At 41.7% G+C, this 24,285-nt stretch overlaps 2 protein-coding genes across 2 annotated transcripts; both read right to left on the reverse strand.

The window, feature by feature from the left end:
- Positions 1-96: 96 nt before the first annotated feature.
- On the reverse strand, positions 97-15,369 carry LOC110985783 (ATP-dependent RNA helicase DDX54-like). Its single transcript, XM_022247094.2, has 17 exons — positions 14,794-15,369; positions 12,772-12,898; positions 12,082-12,152; positions 11,085-11,273; positions 9,652-9,839; positions 8,887-9,070; positions 8,247-8,378; positions 7,766-7,976; positions 7,125-7,256; positions 6,542-6,769; positions 5,869-5,942; positions 5,265-5,450; positions 4,274-4,437; positions 3,621-3,725; positions 2,723-2,827; positions 1,718-1,812; positions 97-918 (listed from the first exon to the last, which is right to left on the reverse strand). Exons 1-17 carry the CDS (start codon positions 14,956-14,958, stop codon positions 605-607), a joined length of 2,670 nt encoding a protein of 889 aa, XP_022102786.2. The 5' UTR covers positions 14,959-15,369; the 3' UTR covers positions 97-604.
- A 134-nt stretch (positions 15,370-15,503) lies between these two features.
- On the reverse strand, positions 15,504-24,142 carry LOC110985782 (protein dispatched homolog 1-like). Its single transcript, XM_022247093.2, has 4 exons — positions 23,295-24,142; positions 19,826-19,949; positions 19,431-19,599; positions 15,504-19,106 (listed from the first exon to the last, which is right to left on the reverse strand). The coding sequence occupies exons 1-4, from the start codon at positions 23,426-23,428 to the stop codon at positions 16,441-16,443; spliced, it is 3,093 nt and encodes a 1,030-aa protein (XP_022102785.2). The 5' UTR covers positions 23,429-24,142; the 3' UTR covers positions 15,504-16,440.
- Between the last annotated feature and the right edge of the window lie 143 nt (positions 24,143-24,285).

Below are 24,285 nucleotides of genomic sequence, written 5' to 3' on the forward strand. Positions count from 1 at the left end.
GTGTATACCTGGTCGCTTAATGTCAGTGTGATTTTTGGTAGTGTTGCGTTACTGACGATGTGTGTTGGAAAGCAATGGATATTATGAATGACACCATTTTAAACATGTTCAAGTTTTTTTATTTACTGCTATTTGCTTCTTGTGTCAAATGAGCCTATACATACTACAGTACAAGTAACAAAGCAGTGACATATCCAGGTCTCAGATTTATGGGCGGGGAGAGTTGGACATTTTTCCAAGAATGACTCCAAATTTTTACATCCTTAAAACAATCCTCAACCCCCCCTAGCAAATTTTCCAATATGCTGGCGCTTTCAATTCCTCCAAAAAAACAAAGGGGTTCGGGGCGTCCATGAAGAGCCCCTAAAATGAACCCTCCAGACTTCCAGTTTCTGAGGACATAAATTGCAGGCCTCTCTCCATGGCATACAGCAGCTCAATTTGAACTGATGTTTGTGGCACTCAAACACCATACCTTATTATGAAAATCCACATTTTATAATTTAATCCAAAAAGATTGTCTTTCTATTTGATCTGATCATGGAAATCCTTTAAAATGTTCCAGAGCCTGAGATATATCTGACTTCTCAGAAACGTCCACAGTCTACTTCCTCTTGTTGAACTTTGATCTCTGCATCAGCATCCGTTGCCGGCCTTCCATTTTTTTCTGGATGGCCTCCTGGCGTTGTTTCTTGCCGATGTGCCGAGCCTTGCTCTGCTCCTTGGCCCGCCGTGCCTTCAGGACCTGCTCGTGGCTCTTCACCTCCTGCCGAGGACCTCTCTGCTTGCCCTTCTTGCCCTGGGCAGGGCCACCCAGACTCTTCCCCCGAGGGAGGGGCGCAGCATACTTGGACGACGTGGTGGAGGACTTGAGGCGATTCTTCATGCGACGGCTAAGGCCGAGCGTGGAGAATTTGGCTGCAAGGTAACATCAAGAGTTCCGTTTCATTAGTACATGTTTCATTTTGTAGCACCCCTGCTGATGGATAAGTGTTTCTCATTGCTGCATACTGATTTCTTCATACTGATTTCTCAAAGTACCTGTACTTAGGCCAAAGTACTCTTGCTCATGTCAAAGTAGTTGTTCTAAGATCCAAGTACTTTTACTCATTGCAAAGTACTTGTACTAATGTCAAACTACTTGTACTCAAGTCAAAATACTTGTACTCATGTCAAACTACTTGTACTCATGTCAAAATACTTGTACTCAAGTCAAAATACTTGTACTCATGTCAAAATACTTGTACTCATGTCAAAACACTTTCACTCAAGTCAAAATACTTGTACTCATGTCAAAATACTTGTACTCATGTCAAAATACTTGTACTCACGTCAAAATACTTGTACTCATGTCAAAACACTTTCACTCAAGTCAAAGTACTTGTACTCATGTCAAAATACTTATACTAATGACAAAATACTTGTACATGTGTAATCATAAAAACACTTGTACTCATGTAAAAGTACTTGAACTCGTCAATACTTGCTCTCATGTCAAGAGTACTCATACTCACTTTAAAGTACTTGTACCCAAGTCAAGGTGCTTACACAAGTAACAAAGTTCTCATACTCGTACTTATGGAAATTTCCTTTACCACAGCACTGGATTGTTTTTTAAGTCAAGTCAAGCTTCATACTGATCTCTACATTGTTTGACATAAACTCTGCACGGTCGCTAAAAACAGGATTTCTGTATTTTAAGCATTGCAAACTGTACCTTGATTGTTCTTTCCACTCTCGTTTTCATCGTCACTCTCAGCTGCTGCCTCCATCCTTGCTTCGGCTTTGCTCCTCTCCAGCCATTCTTTGTATCTGATTGGCCAGCAGTCAAGGAGATGAACCAATCAGTGGATATTGCATGACTTACCCATTTATTCAACAAAGAAATGAGTGAAATAATCCAAACCATGTAGGAACACAGTCAGAAGTTGTCTCAAAAGAAGACCTGTGAAGAATCGTCTAGATCACAAACATTTCAAGAAGGAAAAGCTGTTTTTCTTTTAAAATTCTGTCAATGTGTACACATTTGCATTTTTGCAGTGCTTTTCACAGTGTTGTATTCGAGTCCATCACAAGTCCCTCCACAAGTCCAGTCACATGTCCCTTCACAAGTCCAGTCACAAGTCCATCACAATTCCCTCCACAAGTCCAGTCACAAGTCCATCACAAGTCCCTCCACAAGTCCAGTCACATGTCCCTTCACAAGTCCAGTCACAAGTCCATCACAAGTCCCTCCACAAGTCCAGTCACATGTCCCTTCACAAGTCCCTTCACAAGTCCCTCCACAAGTCCAGTCACAAGACCCTCCACAAGTCCCTTCACAAGTCCCTCCATAAGTCCTTAACAAGTCCCTTCACAAGTCCAGTTAAAAGTCCCTTCACAAGGCCAGTCATAAGTAACAGGGTGAACAATGACAAAAGAATGTTTTTGTTACAGCTCATTTGAATAGCTTGTGAATTGACTCAAGACTGAATGACTTGTGATAGACTTGTGATGGACTTACAGGGACTTGCTGGGACTTATGATGGACTTGAATACAACAGTGCCTGTGATTGACAGGTTACATGTGAATTGTTACTGACTCCAGACTTGACTTTAGTCTGACTCCACTGCAACCAAGAATCTGATTCCTGCGTCAACTGTTACTTAAATTTATTGACACCATAAAACTGCATTACCCACTGTGATTCCAATGACATTATAAAACAGGTTGCAAGGATACAAGTTTTTCTTGTAGGATGCTGGGATAAGAGCCCCACTCTCTGTTCGGATCTTCTTTGGCCTCTCTTTGCCGATCTCATTCACAAATTTCTTCTTCTTTCGCTCCCTGTCAAACAAAAATACACATCAAGTCATGGGCTGAATGCATTTCAGAGCGTGCTTGGTGACCTATGACCTGGCTAGTTACTGAAGCCAAGTGTGGGCAAGTGTCATCCGTAGTCTGGTACAGAGTTGCGACCAAAAATCCCATAAATCAGCAGACCCTGGTCCAAGCACGCCATCTTGTGTCAAGACGCAAGATGCTCCTAATCACCTCTAGGCTTTTGTCAAAGAAGCATATGCCTAATTTAAGCAAGAGAAAGCATATTCTAGCAAGAATTGTAGTTGACCTCGGTCTGACCAAAAAATTCACTCCAACACAGCATAGTTGGACGACCCTCATCCACTGTTTGCTAAAAATATGCACCAATCGCAAGTTGAAGGATCAGTATGGTATCAACGTATAATGCCATCTCCCAAGTCTACAAGCTACATCTAAGCTAAACTGCTTAGACATGCGCTAGCACACTTTATCTATGAGTGGGTGTGGGCAACTATGAAACTGAGGCTGCATGACACAACTGAACTGTCAAAAGTACCAAGACACCACCTCAATCATCTTTGCTGACATGGACCCAGCTTCGCTAACCCCAGAATTTAGTACGATCAACATTTTGCGCTTGCACAAAAATTTTGAACTAACCAAGTAAGCACAGAATCCTTAGCTGTGAGATTGAGACATGCATATAAAGCCAAATTTCCATGGTAACCTGAGAAATACGTTCATTCTAAGCAAATTAGTGGTGATTTTTCACTACGGGTAAGCAGAGCTATGAAACCAGGCCCTAGTGCATACTTACCATTTTAGCTGGCTGCGCTGCTTGATCATGCCATGGGGGTCATCTTGGGTCAAGTCCAAAAGAGCATTCTGGGCTTGCTGGTCAAAGGTCAATCCAACACTCAAACTGACACAGAAGAAAATTGGCAGCTGGGTCATTTTTTATATGGTTCATGGTTATCAAATAGAAATTTTCCAACACAAGTGATGCTAGGCTTGAAATTCAGAAAAAAGAAAGCTTCAAGGTTTCCAGAGAATTCAGGAAATTATTTGGAGGAGCCCTTCTTGAGGATGTGTACTTTCGGACACTTTGAGAAAATCTTGTGGTATGTCATATTTGGTTTTTATGAACATGTAAAAACTTTCTTACCACTTCCAAATCTAACCACTTTTGGATTATCCTTACAATGGGTAATCAGGCATATAAACATTGTAATAGAATCCTCAATTTGATTCATAACACTTACAAAGAAGTTCAAAAGTTCAAAAGAAGCACAAATCCAAACAAATCCCTAAACAATGAGCCCTGCTCCTTAGATCCTTCAAAATCCATCATCTTTGAAAGACTTTGTGGGATTAAGGAAGGTAGACCATAGACATAATTACTTATATAATGTCTGCAAGAAGTTCGGTTAAAGTGAAGTACAAAACGTGCAACTACAACAATTTTCTTACCCTTGTTCTGTTTGCCTATCAGGTGCATGGTGGGAAATGTAGTAATCTTCATCGCGATGGCTTGTTTTGACGTCCATCTTTGGTCTCTTGGGATTAGCAATGCTGCTGACATATTTCTCTGATTTCCTCTTGCTTCCCGGTGCAATGATGGCCGAAAAGGCATCCTAAACAGACAGATTTTTATTGACAAAAATTGTAGTTGTGTGGCTGCAGACAGGTATCAGCATAACTACACTATTCTACACATTATGGACATGACATCATGCACAAATATTCATTTGTGATCCAGAAACTGAGTTGAGACAAGAAACTGAACTGAAACAAAATCATGTCCAAAGGAAAATAAGTCGGGAATGGTCAATTTTTCTCACCCACAAAAGGATGTTAACACTTGGCTCAAAGTAACTAGCTGAAAGAGCAGCAGATTCATTCCAAAGGATTTAGGGCCAATATTTCAAAAGGCCCTTAAGCATGGATATTATGGATGTTATTTCTTCAGCCAAAAACTTTTCGGCAAATTCTACGGTAAGTGGAGTGACATACTGGAAGCAATTTTTAAAACATATTATGTTTTATTACATGGTGGTAGTTAGTTAATACCTACAACCTAGTGCTGTTACTTTCTTAGAAGTGGCACTCTGTCATAGAAATTTTTTTTGAAAATTGGACTTTGAGAAGATGAGGTAAAGCTAGCATGTGTTGTCATGGTAACAGACTGACACCTCTGTAATCTTCCTTTTGAGTAATATGAATAGTATGGAATGAAACCTGATGTTGGTAAATTAAAAGTAATCACACATGACAGGGCCTTCATGTGTGGTTGTTTTTCAATGTCACTGTCTTCACAACAGCAGTCAACGTGATCATTTTCTGTGTACGACAAACTCTGATACCCAGAATGACATCTGCTTCGAAAGGCCCTCGTCCAGTATCACCGCTCTTTCAAAGCTTCCATGTTCATGAAATTGAAATCAAGTAAAAGAATGTTTACTTCAATGTCCTTGTCGGTGCTCTGTGCCTCTGTAACCCTGGACGCTGCATCTCCTAATGAGCTATCAATGACCTTTGACCCCCGTAGCTGCCTGTTCTTCTTCACAATGTTGCCATGGAAACGGCGCTTGGATTTCATGACCTGGTGGGCCACACTCTTGGTGGATGTTGCAATTTCGAAGATGGTCTATTGGAAATTGAAAGTTCAAATTTACAAGAGGTCCAACTGAACTTTCTTCTTACTCTTTGGAAAATATGATTATGAAAAGAGAATATTTTAGACTTCAGTTTTCATCCTTCTTCCCTGGTATCCTGTAAAACCAACAAGTATACTGTTGACAGCTCATGAGGATCAGTCAAACAAATGCTTCCAAGAGCTATAAAAAAAAATCAACCACAATTCTGTAAGCTTTTTAATAGGAACTTTCCAAAATCCTCTAAAATCCTCCACTGTATAGGAACTGAACAGTACATTCTTTTGCCTCATTTTTAAAAGACATTCAAAATTGCACAGGCTCTGCCTTCCTCAATGCCACAAAATCCTCCTGAATCGGATGGGCTTTGATGGATCAGGGAAAATCTCCACACAAAATGTTTTCACTCACTGTTTTGGGTTTGTAGTTCTTAATGTTATCCACGAGTTGCACTCGAGTATTTTCTTCGTGGTTGTCCTTTATTCCTGTAAATAAAAAAAAAAAACTTTGCCTCTACTGATGCAGAAATGTTCAGCAAAATATGAACTGCAGCTCACCAACAACGAAGTATGATAACAATACTCGACAAATGAGGCACAAGTACCTAACATGCAGGTATCATAACAGAAAGCGTAATTGTGGCAATAGGATAGTACATATCAAATATGCAACATTTCTTAACAACGTTAGGATAAGTACTCACTAAACATGGGAGATTTTAAATCAGGGATGTTTCCTCACACCAATGTATATTCATAAAATAGGGATTTACAATCCCTCATTAAAAATTAACATCTCCCTGACACCAAGTACATCTTAGGCAATAGTAAATATGGGAGAGTTTACATCAAATGTGGGATAGTTACTCACCAAGCATGGGAAAGTACTCACCAAGCATGGGAAAGTACTCACCAAGCATGGGAAAGTACTCACCCAATCAAGGGTAGCGCTCACCAAATTGCAGGTTGTTCTCAACGAAAAAGGGATACCGCTTGTCAATAGTGACAAACAACAAACCAAATACACATTCTGAAAAGCCACTCTCCTTAGGCAGAAACATCAGCCAAAAAGGAAGGTCACTTACCAAATATCGGATGGTAGCCACTCTCAGCGATTGCAAGGGTTCTGGCTCGCTTGAGGCTGGCTACAGAGGGGTGGGGCCTAGTCTTCAGGTACTGCTTGGAGGCATTGCGGCAAGCTCGCTGGAGCCCCTCAAGGTCCACCGACTGCCGGTGGAAATGGGCAACCAGTTCCTCCTCGTCGTCAATGACTGACTGCGGGACACGCCCAATACAGCTGTCGTTACCTTGAACTGAATATGATAATACACAGACTTCATTTATCTTATCCTTGCTCAGCACAGCACAGCACAGTTGAGTAGTTTTCACACAAACTACCGGTACCTCGACATGAACTTTTAAGAGCAAAATTGCTTGTTATCATTCATTCAACGTTAGTTGTGAAAGCTGTGAAAGTTGTGAGACAATACTTAAGAAATCTAGAGAACATTAATTGTGAATACTTTGGCATTCCTGAATAACCTAAAATTGTAAAAATAATGGTGGCTAAGCCCTGCCTTCCTCCATCCTGTAACATTGCCCGAATCGCCGCATGAATTATGAAGGGTCTAGGAGGTTTAAGTGGGTTTCAGAATTTAGTCCATATACCTTCTGTGTCATTGGAAGACACAAGGTTGAGTGATCGGCCCAAGAAGACATGGAGGTCAAGTAAGTATGGCAACTCGTCCGGACCGACCAGGGAAAAGGAACGGCCACTTCGACCAGCCCGTGCAACTCGACCTGGGATAATCATTATAAAGTGAAAGAATATGATGGAAATAAGTTCCAAACCTGATATCATCCACAGCTTGAGTCTCAAGGTCAATTCAATCTCACTGCTGCCTGAGAGAGTTTCATTAATTTGAGCTGTCATTACCAATGTACAGTGGTTTCTAAAGCTCACTGCTACTTATTGTGATAGATTGTCCATGTATACTTTTTTCTTTTCTTCGATTCCTTTTTCTGGTATTTTTTGTAAAAGAGAGTGGGTGGGGTTAGGGGGGAGCTGGGAGGGGTTGGCAAGTCGCACGGATTAGGGGTGAAGGTGTAAAGGTCAAGGGATGTGTGAGATAGAGTACGTCTGCACAAAGTCAGATGGGTGGAGCCAGGTAGGATTGGGCGGGGTCACGAATGTGGAACTGGGCGGGGCTGGGCGTGCCTGAGAATAAAAGTAGGCCCTCATAAGGCAGGTGATGGTAACCTTGTGTGGATGGCATTTAACGTACACCCACACTAAACCAGGTACTTACCAACTCTGTGCACGTAAAGCTTGGGTTTGCCAGGAAAATTGTAGTTGATAACGTTGTCTAGCATCGGAATGTCGATGCCTCGGGCGGCCACATCTGTCACAAGCATGACTTTGGTCTTTTTGTGTGTAAACTTAGCCACATTGATCTTGCGCGCCGTTTGGTCCAGGTCGCTGTAGATGTGAGTGCAGTCGATGCCCGCCATGAACAGAATCTGCAAAGAATATATGCAACACAACCCTTCCTCAGACTTTAGTCTTGAATTCTGCATTGACACCTTCCGAACCATTTGTATGTCTGCTGAAGGCATCACTGCTAGAGACTAACAGAGTGGCCAAATGTAAAAACCATTTCCCCGATGGTACTACGTTCTCATTTGCATTGTAAATGGTTCTTATACAAAGCTTGACCAATACTGCATGCAAACCTCTAGATTACAACTGCAGAAATGATTTGGCTGTCTGATCACTAGATGATCGCTAACCTCTTTTATGTATTCCACGTGATGCTTGGTTGCCATGAAGACGACAGTCATCTCATCCTCCCCTATGACGTTTCGCAGCAGATGAAGCAGAACTGCGATCTTATCAGACAGCCTCAGGTAGAAAAACAGCATCTTGAAAGAAAAAATTTGCAAAAAGAATCACCCAATTGAAGAAGGCAATTTGAAATAATGGCTAGAGACATTTACAAGGGTTTAGCACACTCTAAACATGACAGCAATGTGAGACTGGGGATTTCCCAAGTCTCAGCTTTGTCTACGACTTAAGCTTCAGGGACTTTTAAGCCCTCATGGTTCCTACGTCTGTTCTGCTTTAAACATGTCAAATTCTTTCATAAAAGGTAAAATTGTTCCATACTTTGGGAAGTCGAGTCTTGCAAAGAAAACTTGCTTGCTAAATGTTGAAGCCAAAGTAGGAAATAAATCTTAATTATATATAACAGGTTTTGCTTTTACCCAACGTTGGGTAAGGGCAAAACCTGTTATATATAATTAACATCTCCCCAACGCAAAAATACATCTTGAAAAAATAAATCTTAGGTGTTTCAAGTGGCCCTAAATGGGAAAACGCACTCTGTTCAAGTTTTGAGGACTTGATGAATACAATTTTCTTGATAATCACCTGGAGCTGATCGGATATTTTGGTCTCCACATCCAAGCGGATGAGCGTGGGGTCGTTCAGGCCCGCCTTGGCAAACTCCACCAGGGTCTTGGGGAGCGTCGCTGAGAACAGGAGTGTCTGTCTGTGCTGGGGGAGGGAGTGGAGGATTTCGCGGAGTTGCTCGGCAAAGCCCATCTCAAAGAGCCTGAACGAGAAATGCCATCAAGAACAATCAACTGGTGCTTCAGGATTAGACATTCATGCTGAAAAGGCAGCACTGAGCTGTACACACATCGAGGAACAGAGGTGGTCTTGTCTATAGCCCTGATGAACAGGGGTAACAGTAATGATAGAGAAGCACTTGAAACTAGTTTTAGATTAATAATCTAGTTTCATGGTCAACCAGTTTAACTCATTCATCATGTTAATTTCAACTTAATTTAGGGTCCAACCACTATGAATAGTTTAGAGTTATCAAATGAGCAGCATAGCTACACTGACATAAGCTGATGAAATTATTTTGAAACATTAGAGTCAAACAGGGCAGTGTTTTCATTTAGTGTTTACCTGCAGTATGTATCATGTGGTGTTCTGAGAGTCAAATGAGACTTTGAACATGTTGTGAATTGCTGTTTGACTTTTGCATTGACAGGCAGCCATAGTTGCTAACCACTTGTAAGCAAAAACTATGACTGACAGAGAGAGGGATCTCCCAACATATCAAGCAAGGTGAAAAATGATACACAAAACCATCTGAGGTTAAAACCAGTAGGCTGAGGTTATCACCTGTCTGCCTCATCAAAGACGACATATTCCAGTGACTTCAACTTCATCTCCATCTCGACGAGGACGTGGAGGAGGCGACCGGGTGTGGCAATGATGATGTCGGGGTTCTCGTGTAATGCCGCAAACTGGTCATCGAGCTTGTCACCCCCAAGGATGACTTCTGCCTTCAAGGATGTGAACCGCCCCAGCTAGAGAGAACAAACAAATGTATTGCTCTAGTTGACAGTTTCACAGGTATTTTCACTACTAGCCAGAGGGAACAAGAAGGAAATACCTTGATTACAGTTCACATACAATTTCCTGTTTGTGCCACTGGTAAAGTTCATAAGCCTAGTAGATAGGGTTTCTCTCCTGATCACAAAAGGGTCAGGGGTTCAGATTAGGGGTTCAGATCAGGGCTTCAGGACAGGGGTTCAGATCAGGGGTTCAGGTCACAGGTTCAGACCAAGGGTTCAGATCAGGGGTTCAGATCAGTGATTCAGATCAGGGGCTCAGATCAGGGGTTCAGATCAGGGGTTCAGATCAGGGGTTCAGGTCACAGGTTCAGATCAAGGGTTCAGATCAGGGGTTCAGATCAGGGGTTCAGATCAGGGGTTCAGGTCACAGGTTCAGATCAAGGGTTCAGATCAGGGGCTCAGATCAGGGGTTCAGATCAGGGATTCAGATCAGGGGTTCAGATCAGGGATTCAGATCAGGGGTTCAGATCAGGGGCTCAGATCAGGGGTTCAGGTCACAGGTTCAGATCAAGGGTTCAGATCAGGGGCTCAGATCAGGGGTTCAGATCAGGGATTCAGATCAGGGATTCAGATCAGGGGTTCAGATCAGGGGTTCTTATCAGGGGTTCAGATCAGAGGTTCAGATCAGGGGTTCAGATCTAGCAGCAGGGCAATTGTCTGAGCTGAAAAGCAGGCAGTCTTGGGCTCGAGCCCCGCTAAAGTGAATATGGAATGTGGTTCTCAATGGTTGTGGGACTGTACAAAGGGTGGATGGAGGGAGGGAATGGAGACACACCTCCTCCCCAAATAAAAAGGACCCTTTGGGGGGGGGGATAAATGCAACAAAGGCAATTCGTTTCTATCTTATTTTTTTTCCTTACAAAAGCCCTCCTGCCCCCTCCTAAAAACATTTGGCCCCCCCTAAAAAATTCGGTTAACCCTTAATTGAGAACTAGGCGCAAAGTGATACATCAAGACGAGCTTACCAGAACACGTTTCGCAGCAATAAATACATGTAGCACAAGATTCCGCTTAAAATAGAGGATATCTGCGGCGTGAGAGCAGGTTACCAGCCAAAACAGCATGTGATAATACTGGTATGAAGCCTGTGACTGGTCCTCTGCTAATTCAAGCTTAATATGATGCACTTGGCTGAACACACAGCAAGCCTCACATTTGCAGTCTGCTCATAAGCCGCAGTGCACATTCAGGACGCACCTCTTTGGCAAACTTGAGCGTCTGCAGCGCCAGCTCCCTTGTTGGGGACAGGATCAAGGCTCTGGCCCCTGACTGTGCAGACCGGTGGTGCAACTTCTCAAACATTGGGATAAGGAAAGCCGCTGTCTTGCCGCTGCCAGTCCTTGCCATGGCAACCACATCCTTGCCTTCCATGATGACTGGGATGCACTATAAGCATAAATGAATATTCAACAATCAATTTACATACTCTGGAGTTGGACAGAGCTGTTTATGCAGTTTAAATGAATGCAGCAACACAAGATACATGTATCTGTGGACGCTTGTGCAAGGGATGTGTAAGAAAGATTCTGACTGTCTGTGACTGCGCAAACAACTGCTAGACTAATCCAGTTAGCCCCGCCTGCTAGACTAATCCAGTTAGCCCCGCCTGCTAGACTAATCCAGTTAGCCCCGCCTGCTAGGCTAATCCAGTTAGCCCCGCCTGCTAGACTAATCCAGTTAGCCCCTCCCACTTGACTAATCCAGTTAGCCCCGCCCACTAGCATGTGGGTGAAAAACACATACTTCTCTCCAATGCTACCCTGCACATCGCAGCTGTGCACACGACAAACGCACATGCATGAATGACATAAATCACAGCTGTGATTGGACAAAAGACCACGGGGTTAGGCTCGATGGATTAGTCTGTGAGAGAGTCCATTGAAATATTAAAAATTTATAATACAAGCATGCTTTTTCATTTCATTTCTCATGACAGGAAAACAGACCTCAAACATCTAACAATCTCCACGGCAGGGGCAAGAAGCCTAAAACTTCCCAGACGCATGTAGAATTTTAGTGGATTTACTGAATCTTGCCTAATTCTGCATACCCCTTCAAATCCTAACAGTGGATGTGGATTAATTCAGGAGGACTGGGGTATTGCAAAAAAAAAATAAATATTAATCATTCTTCACAACTTTCGAAGCCAGCAGTCTTATTTTTCTACTTTGCTTGGAATAAATTGATGACTAACCTTTCTCTGGATGGGCGTCGGTATCTTGTAGCCTTTCTTCATGATGCCACTGAATACTGGTTGGCTCAACCCTGAATAATGCAATAATAACCGTGACAAGAATGCAATATGTGAACTTCTACATCTGAAGCTTTGCTTAGATTGGTCACTTTACAAAGAATGGAGTGTCAGTCCATCTGCTATCTTTAGACTGACATGACTTTTCCTGAGATTTTATTTTCATTTTTAATAGATAATTTAATTCAGGTCATTCTTGCAACTCAGCATTGATGCCAAAGATTTCTTTTGCTTTGTTGACTGTTAGAAAGCTTGCAGTTTGCAATATCAAGTATCCAGCTATCATCTTAGACCTTGTACACAAAGTCTATGGGATATGACAGAACATGTCTAGGCATTATTAAAGTAAACTTCCCCCCTCCTAAATTAGTGTTTCTTCATTAGATTCACACTTTTGGGTCATTTTCTAAGCCATATTGAGGAAGATACGAGGTGGCTAGATAGAGAGCTCTTTCTTGTAACTTTTGATTTTCATTTCCATGTTTGTACTGAATGGACTCAACATTTGGATTTGTAACACTCCATCATATATTGAAATGGGTTACTAAATAGCACAATCAAACCTGGTCATTGGAAGTGATGAATATTCAAGTATTCAAATACATGATTTATTAAGACAATCTCATGACCCACCCATGGACTGGAACCCGCCCGATTTCTTCTTCTTCCTGTTCATTTGCTTGACCAGTTCCCTGGTGTCTGGTTCTGCATCAGATGTGTAACCATCTAGCTTGGGGAAACCCGCGGAGACCATTCCAGGCTGACAGACAGAGCGAAAGAGAGAGAGAGAGCAATTTTCTTAGGAAATGTTTATGTCAACGTCATTTAAAACTTGAAGGAATTCAGGCAAGTGTAAGCCTGTAATGACTAACACAAAGGAAAAAGAAAGCAAAACAAAAATGAGTGATATGAGTTACGCAGACTCCCAAAAATAAAGGCTATTTTTGGCATCCCTTGGGAGGATATTAAAACCAAGTGAAGAATTAATTTGGAAAGATACGCCAAGTGGCATAAAAATTGGGAAAAAATGGAATGTTGCATCCTGAGGCCACCTTTTTCTGCATGGATTGAAGACATGAATCTACAACTGAAACACATTTTGACTTTTCAAGAAAATTGCTGTCAACCTTCAACAGAGTTTGTTTAGGCCTACCACTATCACAGCTTCAATTCTGTTAGGTCATCCAAACAATTTTTTTTTATTCTTGAGAAATTGTTGTACCCCCTTTTGTTTTTTTAGGGTTACATGTACATGTGTTTTGTTTTCCATTGCCTTGCCAGAACCAGTCATTTTTGTATGTACACTTAAAGTAACTTAATACACTCAAGTTACTATTATATTTATACAGAGTTACATGTATGTTGTAATATGATGTTATTTTATATTAATATTGTTTTTATTTCCTTACGTTTTTGCATTTATAATTGTTCCAATTTTTATTGTTTCCAATTTGGAAAGCCCCTCAACAGAAACTATGTTTCTTTTGGGTAATCCAGCCGGAGCTGGTTAAATATTGTGTCCTTTATGTTTGGTTTCAAATGGTTAAATGTATCTTTGTATATTTAGTGTCTTTGAAAGTGTATCCCGAAAAATGAAATCAATGAATAAATGAAAACGAATAAACAAAGAAGAAACAACAGGATAAAACATCCTTTCCTACTTTGTAAACTCATCAAGAAATGTGATCCAAGAACCATCAATGTCTCTGATTCTGAATCATACACAAAGGCCTAGTTCAAGTAGTTGACATGCCATTAGGAAACATCACACAACCACCGCAAAGGATACGACTTTTTGGTTTTTGATAAATTCTGGTTTTTGCCCTGCTTCTTTGTGTAGGTATGTGCAAACACGCCGAGCGTGCGACCTCCGAAAGGTGCTCACACAAGTATTAGCCCGATTCTCTGCTTGCCGAAGGTGTGTCCGGATTTCGCGCTGCTGATTGGCTGTTGTACGGAGTCTGGCAGACAAATTAATGAATATGTAATGAGAAAAAGACAAAGTACACGTTCGTTTTTGAAATTTTCCGATCGACCTCCAGAAAGTGCCATTACAGTGCCGCCAAAGTTCAAGCTCGAATTCTGCCCAACTAATCCTGGTTTGTAACAAAGCGTTGTCATTTTTAGCTGAATTGTTGTGAAACATAACTCTTGAGCTGCAAGTGGGTGTAATTTGAGCAAATTCTGAACCTTTGTCGCTTCGAAGGGTTTTTTTTTTTATCGGACTACTAGTTGTTCAGTTCCATGTGGTACAAGTGCGATGTGCACGCCATCTTGCCGTATAACGCAAAGCAAGGATTGTGGGTCACAGTTTTTTTCAGAAGATTCCTATGTTATTCAATACAAATACTGAGGCACAAAATACGCCCATTTAAAAAACACAACTCCCCAACCCAACATTGCATAACATTGCTCTTGGCATCATTAGGAAGCTTATTTTTAAAACCTATCTTTTGGCATATGCCTGTTACATCTATATCAGACTAACTTAATAATCAGACTATCGACTACAAAATTGTCACATGCCTACTTTGTGTGGTTTCTCTTCTTCTTACTGTCTTATCCACTTATATTATCCCCCGACTAGTACTCCACTGTCCAAACGTGTACAGCGAGTAGTAGTAAATTACTTAGACTTAGGCCCAGCTTGCCTACCCGTCTCTCAGTTGGTACAACAGCCCTCTCTTCTACATCTGATTCCAGTCCGGAGTCCAAGCCACTATCTGCACCACGCGATCGACCGATCTCTTTCTGCTCATTTTTCCCTTTAGGTTGAGTTTTGTGCTTTTTTGAAGGTCTTCCCCCCTTCTTTTTTCCCATATTAGTAGATCTGCAATCACCAGTTCTTTCAGTTTCAAATGAGCTTATTTTTTCAGAGTAGGAGTGACTGTATTACACACGTGTGAGGTCCCCCACAGTATTTAATTGACGTTTGACCTCTAATAGTTGGTCTCCATAGTAGAGTAGGCTGATTAATGATACGGGACTGAGTACCAGCCATCTGCAAAACTTTTAGACTTGCCTTCAGTCCTTCGCATTCTCTCTTTATTATTGTGATAGCGCCACCAATAATTCGCCAAAAATGGGTACCTCTCTTTCCGTTTTACCATGGATTGAAGAGATTTTTATAATGTCAGCACATGAAGAAACAATAGTTTTTACCCAATTTGTATGGAGCTACAGTTTTAACAACATCTGAAACCAAATTGGGTATGGTACATAATCCCTTCCCCGATAAATTTAAAAGGAAAATAATTACACTCCGTATCAAAACACATCGATCGGCGGGACCGTCGGCAGCGTTCTCGGTCACAATTGCGAAAGGTCACACATGGGTCATTAAGTGGACACCTAATTCAGAAACCTTCAGTGTCAATTTCATGATTCCAGAAACAAATCATACCGGCCAATCAAGATGTGTGTTTTAAAGTTTTGTTCAATTACAGTAAAACACTTAAGATTCTTAAGTCCAAAATTGAGAAAAGGTCAAGACCTAAGAAAATGGCAAATTTACTGCAAAAATAATGTTGTACTGTGAACCCAAAGATGCTCCATACTCATACCAAAATTATACAAATGTACACATTACCTCTTGATACAATGCATAAGTGCCCTTGTAACTTATAAGAAGAAACATAACGTCTGATTAATAAACGGTTTTTCTACCAATTTTCGGCACCACTACTGAAAACGAGTTACGCTGAAAAAGAAAACTAACTGTAATTCCTGCGTTAATAAAGTATTAAAATTAAGGAAGTCTTGAATTTCACCAGAGAGAAAATTCTTAATGATCAAATAAATTAACGGCCAATTATTGGAGTTTAATGAAATTTAAACATAATCAAGAATAAAACAAGTAAATTGTAAGATGCACACCACTGAATTGTCAATAAAATTATAATTGAGTTAATACATAAACTGAATTTCATTTAAATAATTATACTAATTGTTTCATGGTCAATTTTCTACATTTCCTTAATTAAATCTACAGGTGACAATTAGTATCAATTCTTACAAAATATAATTATTATGTCTAATAACATTTATCAACATTTAATTTAAATGTAATATAATAATCGTTTATACTTTTTCTAATATTTATCAAACAAAACATTATTCGTCGTAAACAGCAGCATGAAGTGACTTCATTGTGTCTGGATTCAGTCCGTAATCTTAGTTCCGTTTTCTCAACAGACTACTTCGAAGAGCAGAAATGGGACCATTCCTATGGTATTAAGAATTGAAAGTGTCACTGTTCATGTAAAGTGGGACACCATTTGAACATTCTGTAGCACGAAAACCTTATAGGCTACTTATGGTGTAAATATGTTCTCCCGACCTTGGATACTCAGGAGTTGCGCGAGAGTATGCATCCAACTCGACTTTTGCATTTTTGACCTTAGAAGGCAGAGAACCATTCGTCGTCATTGATTCAGAGGTGTTCCGTTCACCGCACTTGCAACAAGATGTAAGACTTGGCAAATTGCCGCATGATCCCTCAGGACCGAATACCGTGCAAAGAGATTCGAAGAAGAACGTCCCGTGGCTCCAACTGATAACCATCACCAGCATGAGGAATACACTGAACTGGTAAAAGATCAGGACCCTCGAAAACAGGGCTAGGGAGCCAGCGAAAAAAGTTGTTAGGGCGGCCATGGTGATCGCTGGCGTCATGGTTACCAACGAATTCCGTGACCGCTGCCTGCGATCTGTGCTCGGCGAGAGCTTATATGCTGTGCCGTAGTGAATGGTGTAGTCTACAGACAGACCGACGGCCAAGGTTATTATGGTCGCCTCCACTACTCCCAGGTTCCATCCCAGAAGAACCAGGCTTGCAACAGTTACAAACACAGCACTTGCAATGGTCAGCATTGCCCATACGGCCAGCCAGATGTTACGAATAGTGAGACAAAGAACCACGAAAGCCATTGCCAGCGTCACCAACATGGATGAGACAGTCCCCGATGCCAGACTTTGTTGCAAGTCAAAGAACAAGAATTCCGAGCTATTCAGGCCTAATGAAATATCAGGAACAAACCAACCCCGCTGAAAGGAATCTGGTGCTGACTTCAATTGCCCCTCAACCCATGCGTTCACAGTTTGCCATATTTCTTCATTTGACGCCTGGACGTAGCTTCTCGGAAAGGTGGTTGGGAAAGCTATTTTCACTGCAGCTACCTTTGAGGTGTTTCTGTTAAAAAATACACCAGGAAGGAATCCCAAGTTTGCAAATTTAGCGACGCAAGTGCTGAAGAGTGTAGGATCTAACGGAAAGTCTCGTTGGTTACAACATGGGGAAGCATCTTCACCCGTGAATGGATTAACGCACGGCTGTTGCATGAGGGTGATGAAATCCTCCAGGAAGCATCCAAGAGGAAAATCTGACGACTTGAAAAAAGTCTGGTTGCGGAGGTCTCGGCAGAAATCCAGCAACCACGTCTGTTGCTCCGAACTCACAAGTTGAAAACCCTCATCCAAGACCAGCCTACCCCTATCATCCGGATCCCACCAGTCTCCGTTGTCCACAGCCTGAACACCCCAAACAACGCAACCCACAAAATCTGGCAATTGCAGTTGGTGGTTGAAAGAAAACTGATCTTTGTAGAAGATATCGTACTGTTCCAGGTAATCTGAATCGATGAAAAATTGCTCGTCAGATCTAGAAGGGACATTGAGTCGTGGGGAGTAAAACACCACTAAACCAGCCCCTGTCATCAACAACAGGAACACAACGATGAATAGATACCTCAACTTTAGAACTAAAAAAGGTACTAAATCCTTGTTTAACCTCTCGAAAGGTTTATTAAGACTTTTGATTTTATTAAATTTGCACCGAAACACTTGCGACCACCAATAAGAAAGGCCGCAACAACGTGATACCTTCTCGTGCATAACAATTATTGCTGGGAGCAGCGTCAGGGTCAGTGCCAAATTCATAACTATGGCTGTCCCTGCAAAAACAGCAAAACATCTTACAACTGTAATATCGCTCATGACCGAAGCGTACAGTGCGGCTGCTGTGGTGAAGCTAGTGACGAACATTGTGAGCGCAGCGTGGCGTAAGGTCTCGAGAACGAGATCGGTTAAATTCCGGCCACTGAGCTCCGATTTGCGCCGCTTCCACAAGTCCACGAACACAAACGTGTCATCTGCTCCGACGCCAATTAACAGGACCATTGCGACGATATTGCTAAAGGGAAAGAAAGGCCTGAGAAATACTGCAGTGTAGAAAAAGTATGCCAAAACTAGAGAGAAAACGATGTTCAGGAAAGCTGCTACAGTCACCAGAAGAGACCCGGTGTACACCCAAATTAAAAGGAATACCACCACCGATGCCAGCGCCACTATCAAGGTATCTCTCAAAAGAAAATCAGGAAAGAGATATATCTGTATGAAGGCGTCTACTGCTGTCAGACGTGTGACTCCGTCCGTATCTGGCAGAGATAAGATATTCTCCTTGTAGATGGCCTTTAAGACACTCTTTTCCACTCCAGAGAGAGGTAAAAACGAGGCAGTAAGTGAAGACTCCAGGGGTATCTTGTTCTCCAAAATATCGCGGCTAAAGTCTGCTGGGAGAAGGTAGTACAGTATGGTGTGAATATGTTCGTTACACTCCTCTGGTACAGATTGGGAAAGCATCGAGTCTTCCAGATCCGATGGTGACACACCTTTGAAAAAAGGCGCACAGAATACCAGTAAGTCCACGGTGCGCTCAACGTCGCTTTCGTTGATGTCCTCGCAGGATGTCTTGTTCGACAGCAGTGCCACGTAGTTGCCAATGGACCAGGTTAGGGGGCATTTGTTGTCGGTTTCGTTACCACGGCAAAGGCAGTAGTCTTGATAAAGAGGGTGAGACGTAACAAATCTTTTCTCGGCTTCGCACACAGACTTGATAGCCTCCAGTGTGAGCATATTTCTTCCGTCCACTCCTTCAAAGACCAAGGTGAGCACAAAAGCATCCCAGTACCCTGCACACGTAGTACATAAAAAGTCACACATGAATTTGCCAGAATGTTTTGGTCAAATCCTTTATGAAGCAAAGGTTTTAAGTTAGCAATCCTTCGACGGAGACATTAAAAAATTAACCCTATATCACTAACAAATGAACAACCACAAATTGAAATTGGCCTAAAACTCAGTGTTACCATTGTTTGCATAGATAAGTGTTTAAAGGCGCTTGGACTGTCTAGTAATGTATCAGCATCATGCGCTGATTTTAAAGGCTTCCTCCAAGATTGGCTTATGATTTTGAACCCATTTAAGAAAAATGTGAGTGATGCCCATTTGCTTACCTATGGAGCTGCAAAAGGGTAGGTTGGTATTATTAAAGGATGGGGTTGCCGTTGTCATCGTCAAAGCTTCTTCTACGTTGAAACCGGTTAACATGTTCTCACGGTCCTCCAACAGGTTTATGAGACCAGCTAGCCGCGCAGAGATGACTGTCCCACGAGCCACGAATCCCTTAGCATAGGAAGAAAAAGTCACCAGAACCACACGTTGAATTACACGGGCCTTCATACAAACTTTACGCAAAAGTAAATACATGTAAGCAGGAACCCAATACAAACTGGCAGTCAGTGCTTGTAAACCAAACAAATGTGTGTTGTGCAAAAATGCACACACGTCTCAAGTTCAAGAATACATGCACAATAATGTCAATGCATTAGTTCGACCAAAGTTACACTACCTTGGAGGGGTTTGTTACGTCCGGCAGGTCAAACAAGGTCAAACTGACGGCGGCGAATGCTCCGACTGTCATGAAGACGAGCAAACAAATAATGTACCAGAAACGCGACAAAACTCTTGCGTACCTAGAGAAATAAAAAGGGGGGTCAACTTGCTGAAATAATTAGAAACACACGTAATACGGCCAAATCACAATAGTGCGCCTCCAAGAGTTTGCAACGAGTTTCCCAATCACAGTGCGCGAAATCTGTCGACCCATTTCGCGTTTAGAAAGGGTCGACAGATCTCGCGCTCTATGATTGGTCGACGCGTTGCAAACTCTTGGAGGCGCACTATTGTGAAACACCGTATTAAAGCTTGATTTTAAGTGGATTTGAAAGTTTTGATGCTGAATCTAGTTTTCCCTTTTTGTAAAGACAATTTATTTTTCCTCTCAAGCCTGATTAGAAAATTCATTTTGTTCCTCTCCGGTCGCTTTCTTTTGTGATTAGATATTCTCAAAACAGAAACACACTTTTTTGTTTTTGCGAGGACGATGGTCAATTTATTCTCATCACTACATGTAGTTGGAGGCTTTCAGTTGAAAAGGGAAAAAATGTCAATTTTTTAGAGTCCTACGTGTAAAGATTAGGAGGCTCTATAAGAAGCACAAAGAATTTAGGGGTATTATTTTGGCGTGTAATGGTTAAGGGGGAAAGGGATTGAATCGCTTTACCAACGGCGACTACTACATTTAGTAACACCCCAACCTGGGCGAACAAAAATTTCCAACCCCTCCTCTAACAAAATATCCTGAATACGTCCCTGTGTGCTGTAAGCTTACGTATATTAAAACTATGTACATGTACTAGCATGCGAAACTTCACCTGTCAACGCGCACATAAATAGTTAGTTCCTGATGGGCGCTGTTTTGTCCGCTTTGTGAGAAAAAGTACTTGCCCTCGGACTTAATTTCTGTAGTTTAGTCATAAAGTCGATGCTTTCGACTTAGGAATATTCGGGTCGCATCCCCCTAAGCATAATATTGTGTGCAGGTGCACACAATGATTCCATGAACACAGTGACGCATACTGCAATCCGTTGACGTGGGAAGTTATTGTATACATTTCAATGCATTCTGCTCGGCGAAGGTCAAATTGTGAAAGGGAGAGGAATGAAAGGTTTAGAAACTTTCTGATTGAAGGTTCTGTATAGGCGCCCTTGGCAAGATCCATTCCTGGCAACATGTTTTTATGACTCAATATTATGCACACTCCATAAAGACTAATGAAAGCCATGTTTGATTCAATATTTCGTTCTTTATTCAGAACATCTTCAGGAATGAAGATGTTCTGAATAAAGAACGAAATATTGAATCAAACATGGCTTTCATTAGTCTTTATGGAGTCTGCATAATATTGAGTTATCTGAATATTATCAGTGGATCACCTACATGTTTTTATGCCTGAGCAGTTTTAAAAGGCGGGACTGCACAAGTCCGAAAAAAAATCTCCCAAGACTAAACGCAGCGTTTAACTAAGACCAGGAGGCTACACAATGAAAATTTTCTTAAGTTGACTTTTTCCAGATGGGAGGGTTAGTGTATGATTAACTCACGAGCCCACTTTAGTTAAAATTAACCAAGAGTTGTTGGTAATTCTTTCTAATGACGGTACCAGAGTGTGAAGTGGGGGGGGGGCAGGTGGGACCAAATCGGGGAGGGTATAGAATACCGACGTGAATACATTGATCAAGTGCACAATACTGGCGATTCATAATCGTGCGCCTGTCAGAATTTGCAACCCGTTAGCCAATCATAACGCGTGAAATCTGTCAACCCTTTCCAAACGCGCGTTGGGTCGGCAGATTTCGCGCATTGCGATTGGCCAACGTGTTGCAAATTCTTGGAGGCGCGCTTTTGTGTGCAAAAGGCATTAGCTCAACAACTAGCCTGTGAACCAACACCCGCGCGTACTCCAGCCGTTTGCCCTGTACTTCCTACATGGTTTAAAAGAGCTGGGGCAGAATCGTCGTCACGACGATACAAAATAAAAGGAGTTGAGCCTTTAGGTTTTGCAGTCATTTTGACACCAATTTTGTGAAACTCCGACTTACCTTTCTTGCGCAGTGCGCATTTTTCTGAGACAGAACAGCCAAAAATCTATACTTTTTCTATTGCCGACGTGCTGAATGCACGAGGGCTGGAACGCGTGTAGTTTTGAATTTCAAATGACTGTATCAACAAAAGCCTATGTGTTGATTGAGTTCAAACTTCACAGTTGTAATGATAAGGAGTGATGTTATATGCTTGGTAAGTTTAAAAATCTAGCAAGGCACAGCCGACTACTGGGGGCGGGGCAGATTGGCCAAAATAACCCGGTGCTCTTATGGTGAAAAGAAAGTCACACTTCGGTACTCAATAAAGCACTGGATTCCACAGAGTGACGTGCTTACAGTCCTATATCACAATAGATATATGCAAAAGTATCATAAAACATTTCAATACGAATGGGTTGGACTTCATTGTCCACGAGGAAGGTTTGTTGACGTGAGATGATTGAAAGGTCACTGACAAGGCATCTGTGTACCAGCATACTTACCAATGGTGAAAAATGTATTGTGGGGATTGCAGAAAAGTCCTGTATAAAATCTTCCCATTGTAAAAATAACACTTAACTAGCGTGGCTTTTACACTGTAAACGTCCCTGGATTAAACTTTAACCCAGTTTTTCCCGGCTTAAGGTTAATTTCAATCCCCAATATTTGTTTCAAAATGAACCAGAACCTAATTTTAACCCAAAATCGGGGGAGTAGTTTTCTCCCTCACATGGGCGTAAATCCTGGGGTGTGCGGGGTATATATCCCTCCACCTTTTGATGGGGGTGGGCTATTGAATCATCCCTGTGCTGAGCAAAAACTTAAAATGGATTGTGAAACAATTTTCAGACTTCTTACGACTAAAGTGCATCCAGTATCACTCACACAAGGAAAACAACTTCAAAAAGCCATAAATATTCCTCTCTGAATACATTATTACAGGTGCACATTGATGTCATGAATATGGACCTTTATATAGAGCCATACCGTGTCACACACCCCCTTCAAAATATTCATGTCATCCCCGACCTTTGCGCATCCCACCAATGCTCGGCATAAATTTTACGCCAATGCAAAATCCCTCACTTGGATTAAATTCAACATCAGTTTGCATTCTGGGCAATTCTCCATGGCGACACTAACTATGTAATGGATAGGGACAAGTGGGGCAAACTAAGAGGTGTGTTTTTAAACACAACGAGCGTGAAATACAGCACAGCAGTGATCCTACGATGAACAACGACTGTATTTAAAGTCTTTCAAAAAGAGGAAACTTCATTGCGCTTAATACTTTGGACGACTACAACAGTGTGTTTACAGGCTGAATCTTTGGAAGGACTAAGCGGCAAAGGGTAACGGAAGGGTAAACTCGACCAACTCTCAATCCTACTTACATATAGCCTATCCCATTCAGTTTGCCGTGTTCATTAGCACGGTCTCTGCCATTCTCCATTCGGTGGGACTCTTCCCTCGGACCTGTACTTGTTCCATTGTGTTCCACATGGCGTCTGTTCACGTATCGAGGCATGTTCCCCGTTTGTTTTGTAGGAATTGATTGATAAACTCTTCAACGCTGCGAGAGTTCACGTCCAGTGTCCTCTCCTCGTCACTGCTGGTGTCTTCATCGGAGTACATTTAGGTTCTTGTGCGTTTATGCTTGTGCACAGTTCTTGACTTGTTTCCATGGTATGCTTTTCACTGTTGAACATAATATTGTCGCATTTTTCATGGCACATGCGCTCAAGTTGCTCTCAGTCAAGTTGCATTTGCATAGTCACGGCCCTCTGGTCACGGCCCAGTTTGACCTAATTCATTTGCTTGTCTGTAGTTTTGCAGTCTGTCCTTTTTTTTTACTTTAGCGCGAGGACATAGAGCTATATAATTTGATATATCTCTAGGGACGGGAATCATCGCTCGAACGCCCTCGCACCCCTTACAGTGCGTATACGTCACATGTATTTCTAAGTCGTTTAGTCGCCAACATTTTAAGGATATACATGTATATCGGAGAGCACTTTTCTTATTCCACAGGAGTGTTACCAAAGCAATTTAAAAAGGATTTTAAATTGCTTTGTAAAATCAGGTGGTATTAGATTCATTTAGGAAGAATTCAATTCAGAAATAAGATTTGTTGCACAGCATGAAAGCTAACAGTTTTTCATACAACATGAAATCTCATGGCAAGTTTTGTTCTTTGAGACCACCAGTTCGGCCAAGAGTCCGTTACTGCAGGTTTTTTAATATAAGGAATACAAAAACTACTTCCGTTACTCTCCGTATGAAATCAAAACAACTCTAACACTGATGATATTTGTTCTAAACCTAACAATAACGCATTTCGGGAAGAAAGCTAGCCTTAATTTACTACGATCTCCAGTTCATTTA

Source organism: Acanthaster planci, linkage group LG02, assembly GCF_054643075.1.
Source record: "Acanthaster planci isolate LZ-2023a linkage group LG02, COTS_SCS, whole genome shotgun sequence".
Taxonomy (NCBI): domain Eukaryota; kingdom Metazoa; phylum Echinodermata; class Asteroidea; order Valvatida; family Acanthasteridae; genus Acanthaster; species Acanthaster planci.

Bases quoted from the DNA above. Each gene is read 5' to 3' on its own strand.
- LOC110985783 (XM_022247094.2), bottom strand. From the start codon at position 14,958: ATGGGAAAAAAGAAGGGGGGAAGACCTTCAAAAAAGCACAAAACTCAA. The intron at 3,726-4,273 runs GTAAGAAAATTG...CTTCTGTGTCAG, and splicing joins GATAGGCAAACAGAACAAGG to TTTGAGTGTTGGATTGACCT. The intron at 1,813-2,722 runs GTATCCTTGCAA...CTGGCCAATCAG, and splicing joins GCATCCTACAAGAAAAACTT to ATACAAAGAATGGCTGGAGA.
- LOC110985782 (XM_022247093.2), bottom strand. From the start codon at position 23,428: ATGCCTCGATACGTGAACAGACGCCATGTGGAACACAATGGAACAAGT. The intron at 19,950-23,294 runs GTAAGTAGGATT...TTATTTCTCTAG, and splicing joins CTGAATGGGATAGGCTATAT to GTACGCAAGAGTTTTGTCGC. The intron at 19,600-19,825 runs GTAGTGTAACTT...TCCTATGCTAAG, and splicing joins ACGTAACAAACCCCTCCAAG to GGATTCGTGGCTCGTGGGAC.